The 8,668-nt window shown below is 53.5% G+C and overlaps 1 protein-coding gene across 1 annotated transcript; it reads right to left on the bottom strand.

Moving 5' to 3' along the window:
- Positions 1-2,124: 2,124 nt before the first annotated feature.
- Positions 2,125-8,050, bottom strand: Iba57 (iron-sulfur cluster assembly factor IBA57). The gene is made up of 3 exons (XM_055594474.1): positions 7,694-8,050; positions 3,520-3,863; positions 2,125-3,351 (listed from the first exon to the last, which is right to left on the bottom strand). Exons 1-3 carry the CDS (start codon positions 8,032-8,034, stop codon positions 2,957-2,959), a joined length of 1,080 nt encoding a protein of 359 aa, XP_055450449.1. The 5' UTR covers positions 8,035-8,050; the 3' UTR covers positions 2,125-2,956.
- Between the last annotated feature and the right edge of the window lie 618 nt (positions 8,051-8,668).

Here is an 8,668-nt window from a genome sequence, read left to right as displayed (position 1 = left end):
GTCAAGGGTTTTGAGACCCTGTATCCTAAAATTGAATTCCCTAAAGCCTGGCTTGGAAGTCTGGGGCGGGGGGGGGGGGGGGACTCCAGAATAACAGCTATACTTTTTTTTCCCCTAAGTGAGTTGGTTTTTCACAGCTTTATAGTTTTTACAGAACACACTGAAAAGCAGTTAAGGGTTTTCAAGTGTCTACACTGGGGTCCATGCAGATCCCTGTGAGAATGTGAATGCCTGGATCACGTGACAAGTGTGGCTATGGATACATTCAAGAGCCCAACACGGTAAGATCCCAAGAGCAGACAGTGAGCCTGCCTTGGCCTGAAACGGCACCCTGCCTCTTTGGGGACTATGCCCTTTCCTCACCCAATAGGTCTGCATTAGAACCTTTCTGGCCTCCTTCTGAAAGCTGGAATGTGTGACAGAGGCACTAACCTCAGTGTGGGCACTTCCCCACCAGGTTTGAAAGGGTAAAAGCCAGTCACATGACTGCAACCCAAAAGGAATCCTTGGAGGTCGATTTTAAAAGCTGCCAGGTGGGGTCAGCAGGAACCCAGCAATCACAGGCTTCCAGAGCACAGCTGATACCGTTCTTTACCCCAACATTCGACGCAGCTGCAGTCCTGCTGCTGAGTGGACAGGCAGCCAGAGACAAAGCAGCCACAGGGCACAAGGCTATCTTAGGCCAGGCCAGGCAACCCTGAGCAGGCCAGGCGGGGTCTGTCCGTCATGCTGGGACCTGCAGAGCCCGTGTATGTGCCTCAAGCGTGGTTTGAATGTGACTCGTCCTCCACAGGCTCATGTTTGACCTCATGGTGGTCCTCAGCCACCGCTGACGCTGTGGAAGGCTGTGGGACCTGTGGAGTGTGGAGACCATCTTCTGTTTTGAAGGCTGCACCTGCCTTTGGATCCCCCTTCTCTGCTTCCTGGTGCCTTACCATGTGAGGGACTTGCTGCACTCCCACTGTCATGGACTCCACGATGACCTGCAACCTGCGGAAACTGTGAGCCAAGGGAATCCATCCTTGACGTGGTCTCTGCCAGGTCCCTGTCCCCAGCACTGACTACCCATCCGGTACCATGGGGACTGAGGTCACTCAGGGTGCCCCCTCACCTCCTACCTAAGAGGGAGGACCCCCTCAAGTCACCAATCCACTCAGGGGACCCCAATGTCATACCTCCTCCTAAGCTGCACTTCGGTTCAGAGTCTACCTAGAACCCTGACCTAGGTAGCCTCCAGAGTCACAGCTCTTACAAGCGCCCCCTTCCCAGCCTACCTGTGCCCCAGCCCCCCGTGGCTTTACCTTGGGGGCACTATAGAAAACAGTTGAGAGCTAAACTGTTAAACCTAAATCCTACAGCCTGGACACCCACTCCCTGTGCCTAGGCTCAGGGGCCTCCTCACTTCCTGCCAGCCCAGTATGAAACATAGAACTCTGCTGAAATAAATGTATTGAATCTGGCCGGGCATAGCGGTACATGCCTTTACTTCCAGGGCAAAGTGGCACACTCCGTTAATTCCAGCACTCGGGAGGCAGAGGCAGGAGAATCTCTGTGAGTTTGAAGCAAGAGCCAGGTGCTATGGTACATGCCCGTAAGCCCAGCACTCAGGGAGGCAGAAGCAGGCAGATCCCTTTGAGTTCGAAGCCATCCTGGTTTAGAGTGGGTTTCAGGAGAGCCAGGGCTACACAGAGAAACCCAAGTTTCAGCAGAATACTTGCTGCTCTTGAAAGGGATCCACGTTCAGTTCCTGTCATGCACGCCCAGCGGCTCAGAACCACCTGTGACTCCAGCTCTGGGGAATCCGATACCCTCTTTTATCTTCCATTATGCACTTAGACATATATATCCATAAACACACACATACAGACATAAAGACAAAATACATCTTTTGACGGAGAGAGACATTGGTGTATCTTGTGAAACACGGTGATGCATGCCTGTCAATCTAGCACTCATGAAGCTGAGGCAGGAGAATCTCAACCTCAAGGCCAACCAGGGCTACATAACTCCAGATGGGATGCTTCCATCTGCTGTGCTCTTTAATCTCTGGGGACAGCTGTCCCATTGGGTCTCTTCTACCAGACCTGCCAGAAATGAAATGAAATGAAACAAGAAGTCCAAAGGGGCTGTTTGCAGACCACACTTTACTAGGCCTTCCTTAGGCTTCCCAACGAGACCCCTGATTCACATTACAAAGGTTAGAAAAAGTGGTTCAGAGAGAGGTATGCACTCCATCAGTATGCAGCAAGTCACCTCCTACTAATGACATCCCACACCAGCAAAAATGTTACCCAGGCAGAAGCTCCTCCCAGACAGACCTAAGCCCAGGGCTCCAACCCTCCTAGGGCTTCCAGGGGAGTGTGAAAAGGCAGCAGCTCACTTTGAGAAGTGAGAAGAGCCCTTGGGACAGTGGGCATGCGACCCCTGTGGCTCTTGGGACACATGCCCCAGCTCACAGGATCTGACCTCCCCACTCTGCACACAACCTATACAACCCCTGCCCTGAGATGAGTTTCAAGAGAACAGAAAGCCTGGCCCAGCAACTGTGCAGGCGCACAGTGGACCTTCCTCCAAGGGGAAACAAGGCTAGGGACTTGGCACTAGACATAGGCCTCAACCTCTCCTTGGCCCATGGACTGTATCAAATCTCATTCAAAATCGGGTCCAAATGAGAGCTCAGATCTTTCCCTCTCCCGGCATTGGGGTGGTTATGCTGTTCCCATTCATAGACTTTCTCGGGAGAGGACAGCCCTCAGGAGTAGGACCCTCTGCAAGAAGCACCATCCAGTCTGGAGGCTGGAACACATGGGTCTTTCCCAGGCGGAGTGTTCCAGGAGGCCACCACAGGAGGAGATGCTCAAGCCCAACAGGGTGCAGCATATGGAGTAGAAGACCTTGGGCAGAGGCTCAGAGGCACCTGGCAACGCTAAGGCCACTGGAGCTCCAGAGCATCCAGCTACTTGGCAGCCGTGGGCCACCAGTCCGGCACGAAGGCAGTCACAGCCACCTGCTGGCTCTCAGAAGTCTTGATGTGGAGAGGACCCTTGATCGTCTCTGACCGCAGCAGAGCCAGCCCCACGTGTCCCTGGCTGGCCCTGAACTTGCCCGCTGCCTGGCCTGTTGCAGTTACCACCACCAAGGTGCCAGGGCTGATGCCACTGGCAGGCAGGGAGCCTTCAAGCCGCACAGGGAAGAGGCGTTTGCGAATGACACCTGTGTGGTGGGTGCGGGCTGTCAGCTCCTGCCCAATGTAGCAGCCCTTAGTGAAGCTCACACCATTCATGAAGACCAGGTTGGACTCCAGCGGGAGGGCCATCCCTGGGGGCAGGTCACAGACCCCTTCAGGAATGCCTGTGGGGTTCAAAAACCAAGAGAGTGAGCATAGCATGTCCAGCAACAAGTACAGGCCTGTGGTTCATAAACTCCAGCCCCGCCGGCCAACCCCTCTACCCCTCCTGGGGTCTACCTGCCTCCCCAACACCAGCCTGGCATAGCTGCCCCTCTCCACCATGCTCATACCTTGCTGGTACCGGTGCATGTGATAATCTTGGAGATCCCCAAGCTGTGCCCTGGGCACCAGGGCTGGGCCATCATCATCCTGGGTGAGGAGCCGCCACCCCATGCGCACAGTCCGAGGGTCACGGGTGAGGATGGTGGTGGCTTCCACTCTCTCTTCTAGTGGTGCAGCCTCAGGGGTCTGGGGGTCACAGGGGAGCACAGCCCACACACGGAGCTCCGGGTGTGGCTCCACAGTGACCTTCCGACGGATCTTGTACACGGTGAGGTGCTTCTGTAAGGCGCCCAGCACAGAGCTGTCACACTCTAGGAGAAAGCCTGGTGCCTCTTCAGTGCACTGGGGGAGTCTGCAGGAGATAGACATGGGCTCAGGGTGGAATTTCTACCCACCGCCAGCTCACGGAACTCGTGAAGACCGAGACACAGAGGACAGTACCCTGGGCCACATGGAGCTTAGCCCTGCGTAAACAGACACTGTTGTCTGGTGTTGGTTCCCCTGGCGCACATAGCTGCCTATGTGGACACTCCTCTGGAGGCGTCTTGTGTGGCTGAGGACAGAGCTTTGTGCACCTGTCTGTGTTTCCTGAGATTGAGGTCTGCCTGTCCCTAAGGCGGTAGAGCAGCCCCACACATCCGAGGCCATGGCTCTGTATGCTGGCCGTCTCAATTGTCTGCCCATGTGGAAGCAACTCTAGACACGGTCTCGTGTCACTGTGGGTACGGCTTTTAGTCTGTGCTCACGAGACACAGACCCACACACTGGAGGGGCAGCCAGTGTGTGGGTTACGGAAACAAAGAGCCCTAGATAATTAAGGAAAGTAGCAGATAGAAAGCCTTAGGAGGGAAAGAAAGAAATGCGTGAGGCAGAAGGGAGTCACCTGTCTCTGAGGCTGGAGCAGTATTGAGCACTTTAAAAATCTGGAGTTGTTTAGTTTTCTTTTGTTTTTTAATCATTGTTAGCTGCGCATGGTGGGTGCACACCTGTAACCCAGTATTTGGGAGATGGAGACTAGAGGATCACATGTTGAGGATTGCTACATAGGGAATTCAAGAGCAGCCTGAACTACATGAGATCCTTTAATAATAATAATAATAACCAAAAATCCACTAGAGTTTGTCTTAGCCCCTTTTCTCACACCTGTAACCAAGTATCAGAAAAGAAGCCACTTAACGAGCAGTTTATTGGAGGTCGGTTTGGGGATACCATCCATTAGGAGGAGGCGGGCATGGTGGGTGGAACTTGAGGCGACCCATCCCCTGGCACCTGAAGTCAGGTAGCAGAGAGAGAGACGAATGCTGGTGCCCGCTTTCTCCGTTTTGTCGCTCCAGGATCCCAGGCCATGGGATGGAGCCACCCTCATTCAGGGTTAGTCTTCTCAGCTCAGTTACCCACACCCAGAACCTCCCTCACAGACATGCCTAAAGATTTGTGTCCTAGACAGTCCCAAGTCCTACCAAGTTAGTTAAACTTCTATTTGCATGCAGCCCCGAGGCTTATTTTCTTATGAATAAGCAAAGATGTTGGGGATGCGATTTACTACTTGGCAGCTGTTGGACTCTGCCTTGCTTCCCTGAGCAGGAGGACTGTCAAATAGGGAGCCAGAATACCCTATGCCAGCAGCAGCCACCTGGAAACCTTCTTGCATTCCCCGAGAAAGCCAGATAATTGCAGCAGAGTGCCCCTGCTAACAGCACACCTTCCACCAAGGTTGTTTACAGCAGTTTTATCAGACTTTTTGCCATCACAAGTGTCAGTGAACTCTAGATGATCTGGCAACCATTTCCACCCTAGGCCAGATGGATAGCATCTCCCCAGCAGCCTAGAAGAGGAACTGCTCTAACTACTGCTAAAGATACGGGCTATGACAGTCCAAAACACCATCCTCAGTCATTGTGAAGGTGCTGACAAGCAAGTCTGTGATTTGTCCAAACACCCCTTCTGGGGCTACTCAAACAGGCTGTGCAGGCTCACTTAGTGACTCTTTGGGGAGACTCTCCTGAGCTTCACCCCAGTGTGGGAGCATCAGGCTTCTCCCAGGGCTCCTTTCTTGCTTCTAGTAGTATAGGTTGGGCTGGTAGCAGAGAAAGTAGCACAGCAAAGACAGCAGAGGTCAGAAGAGGCAGGGCAATGACAGCGGTGGTGGTGGCCGAGCAGCTGACAAGCCAAGCAGCAGAGAAGGCGAGACTGTCAGCTGCCTGACAGCTGAAGCAACAGCTGAGCCGTCCAGCCAGGCAGGAAGGAAGGTGGCAGACAGAGAGACAGCAAGAGGGGGGAAGCTGAGACTCAAGAAGGATAAAAGATTGCAAAGAACCAGGGAAGAGAAACCACAGGCCCAGGATCACTGAAGAGTTCCAGTGAGCTGTCAATCAAACCTTTAGAGCCAAGCGTCTAAGACCCTGTGCAGAGGAGCTGTGCCAATGGCTGGTATTAACAGCTAAGGAATCCCACCTTCCTCGGTCCAAATACGAGCTGCTGCCATGAGTAGCGGAACCCCTATACTGGGTGCACAAGATCTGTAAACACTTAGAGGACCGGGTGCCCTCAGGGTCTTTAACACTAGAGGGCAGCCACATGCTCCTGCTTCCATGCAACTGCCACTACACTGCCAACCACCATGAGGAATGAAAGACTAACATTCGAGTAACTTCCTGCTGGCCCGGGACTCTCAGCTGCCTATTGGTAACACACTCGAGAGATGACGGCATCTTGGAAATATGGTCAGATCCAAACCTCCAGTGTGGGGTCTCTGTGTGTTTTTTTTTTTACAAAGGGAAGTGACTGGTTTTGGCTTGAGGCCCTGAGCCAGCACAGCCCCAAAACTGCCTGAGGGTTCCAGACAGAGGGGAAGAAATGTGTGTGGCAAGATTCCTATGGGACTGTATATGCCAAAGCAGCATCCTGGGTCTGGCCCAAGGGCTGTCATTTGCTGACTCGGTTCTATATTCAGAGATTCCACTAAGTGATGTAATATGAAAGAAAAAAAAAAAAAGAGGGATAAATGGATGGATAGATAGATAGATAGATAGATAGATAGATAGATAGACAGAAGGCACATCATTATGGCCTTTCAGCACCTGAAGACAGACACTCTAGATTTCCACTGCAGAATGCAGACAATTACTGGATAATGATGTCATGACTGCCAGTTTGCAGTGACCACTTTCATTCTGGAGTGCCCACCCTCGAGGGTTCAGGAAGGGCTCTCCAGACAGCAGTCCTACTCTGAGCACCTACAGGGCTACTGAAGACGCTCACCAAAACCCAACTTAGAAAGACACGAGGCAGCTCACACAGGCAGCCAGGCCTGGACTTTGGCAGGCGTCAAGGAGGGACAGCCCAGGGACAGGCCAGGAAAGATGAGACTTCAACCCTGTAACACACATGCCTGCTAGATGGTGCTGAGACTTCAGGACGTAGGTCCTGCAAAGGGGAGCAACTGGGAACTCAATGCTGTAGACACAGTGCCCACCCAGACTGGCCAGCAAACGCTACTTACAACCACGGTCAGGTCTGCCGAAGCGATGAGACCAAGCAAACAGCTGACAACGGCAAAGAGGAACCGGAAGTAAGGAACAAACTGGATCCTCAGAACACTGGTACAATCTGTGGCTGTGCAGAGTGGCTCTCTAAATAAAAGCCCCAAGGACCAATGAAACTGTCACGGGGTCCGTGTAGATCCAACAAAACTCAAGCATCAGGTCAATGTAGATCACAAAATTAATTGTAATCAAGATGATTCTGATCGTTTGGGGCCACAGGGCAGACTCGGGGGCTGAAATGCAACCCTGAGGGAAGTTGTATAGCATATTTTGACATAAAGGGTTGGGCATGGGAGTCTCCACCAGTCAGGATAGGAGTTGGTTCCTGGCCTGGGAACATGAACTAAGTTTGAACCTGACAGCAAGATGGAAAAACTGCCCTTGAGATGGCTGGAGTCAGACAACTGTCTCCTTACAAGAGAAGCTCTTCAGCTATTACTAAGTCCCCAGCACCCTTAGAGCCTGGGACCTTGAACTTAGTTTCCCCTGTGGTTAAGTGGAGTCTGAAAACAAAATGGCAGTACTTCGAACAAGTTTCTTTTGCTTGTTCCCAACAAAACCTCTGTTTCCTTGCAGTGACAGGGCTGGTTCTAGCGCACTAACACGGCCATTGCCCCTCCCAGCTGCCCAAGCTCACCCATACAAGATGACGTCATAGAGCGTGCGTCCCTGCACATTCAGGAAGTGGGCATACGCCGCACGCGCAGAGGGCTGAGCCGCGCCGGGCGAAGGCCCCGAGAGCGGCAGCTCATTGGTCAACAGTCCCAACAGGAAAGGCGCAGCGTCGGGGCCGCGCACGCGCACTAAGGCGCGCTCGTCCAGCCGGAAGCAGGTCCAGGCCCCTCCATCTGCGGGGTTGCCCCCGAGAAGGCCGGAGCCACGGGACACGCAGCGTCTCGGGAACCCGCTCGGCCGCCAGCGCCAAGCCGGGCTTCTGCGCCCCGCAGCCGCGCCCCGAAGCAGCGCCGCGACTGCCATCTTGGGCGCGAGTGAGGGCGGGTGCCACAGCGGCCCCTGGCGGCGGCGGGCGACGCGCGTGCGTGGGGGGAAAGGTAGGCGGGGCCACGGCCAGTCTGCGGACGCGCAAACGCTGACAGACGCCAAAGTTAGAGCCGCCCGCCCTTCGACCTTTCTCTTACTCGGCTCCAGCGCAGTCCCTTTGTGGTGTAGTTAAATACATAAATGTGGAATGTGCAATCCCAGCCAGCCTCTCAGGAGGCAGAGGCAGGAGGGTGCCAGTTCAAGACCTGCCTGGGCAACTTAAAATCCTGCCTCCAAATAAAAACCGAAAGGCTGGAGATAGATAGCTCAGGAGTGGAGCACTTTTTAGCAGGCGGAAAGCCTTGGTTTCCATCCCCAGTGCTGCCCAGAGGAAAGAAAAAAATTTTCTCAGGCATTTCTTTTTTTTTTTTTTTCCCCCATTGGGGTTAAATATAGACAGTATAAAATTTACCGTGCCTCCCCCAAAACACACACCCAGCCCAGGGCACCCACGGTTTCTGTCCTTGCGGGTTTGAAGCCGCTGAGAACCGTCAGTGCCTGTCCCCTTGCCCCTGGCTGCCTCATGTAGCATTCATCCACATTGTACCATGTGTCAGAATTTCCCTCCCGT

The sequence above is a fragment of the Psammomys obesus genome, unplaced genomic scaffold (assembly GCF_907164565.1).
Source record: "Psammomys obesus unplaced genomic scaffold, mPsaObe1.curated_primary_1811, whole genome shotgun sequence".
NCBI classification, from domain to species: Eukaryota; Metazoa; Chordata; class Mammalia; order Rodentia; family Muridae; genus Psammomys; species Psammomys obesus.
Note: the sequence above shows the minus strand (reverse complement) of the source record. Positions and strands in the feature narration are given on the sequence as shown.

Bases quoted from the DNA above. Each gene is read 5' to 3' on its own strand.
- Iba57 (XM_055594474.1), bottom strand. From the start codon at position 8,034: ATGGCAGTCGCGGCGCTGCTTCGGGGCGCGGCTGCGGGGCGCAGAAGC. The intron at 3,864-7,693 runs GTGAGCTTGGGC...TATCTCCTGCAG, and splicing joins TATGACGTCATCTTGTATGG to ACTCCCCCAGTGCACTGAAG. The intron at 3,352-3,519 runs GTATGAGCATGG...TGAACCCCACAG, and splicing joins CATGCACCGGTACCAGCAAG to GCATTCCTGAAGGGGTCTGT.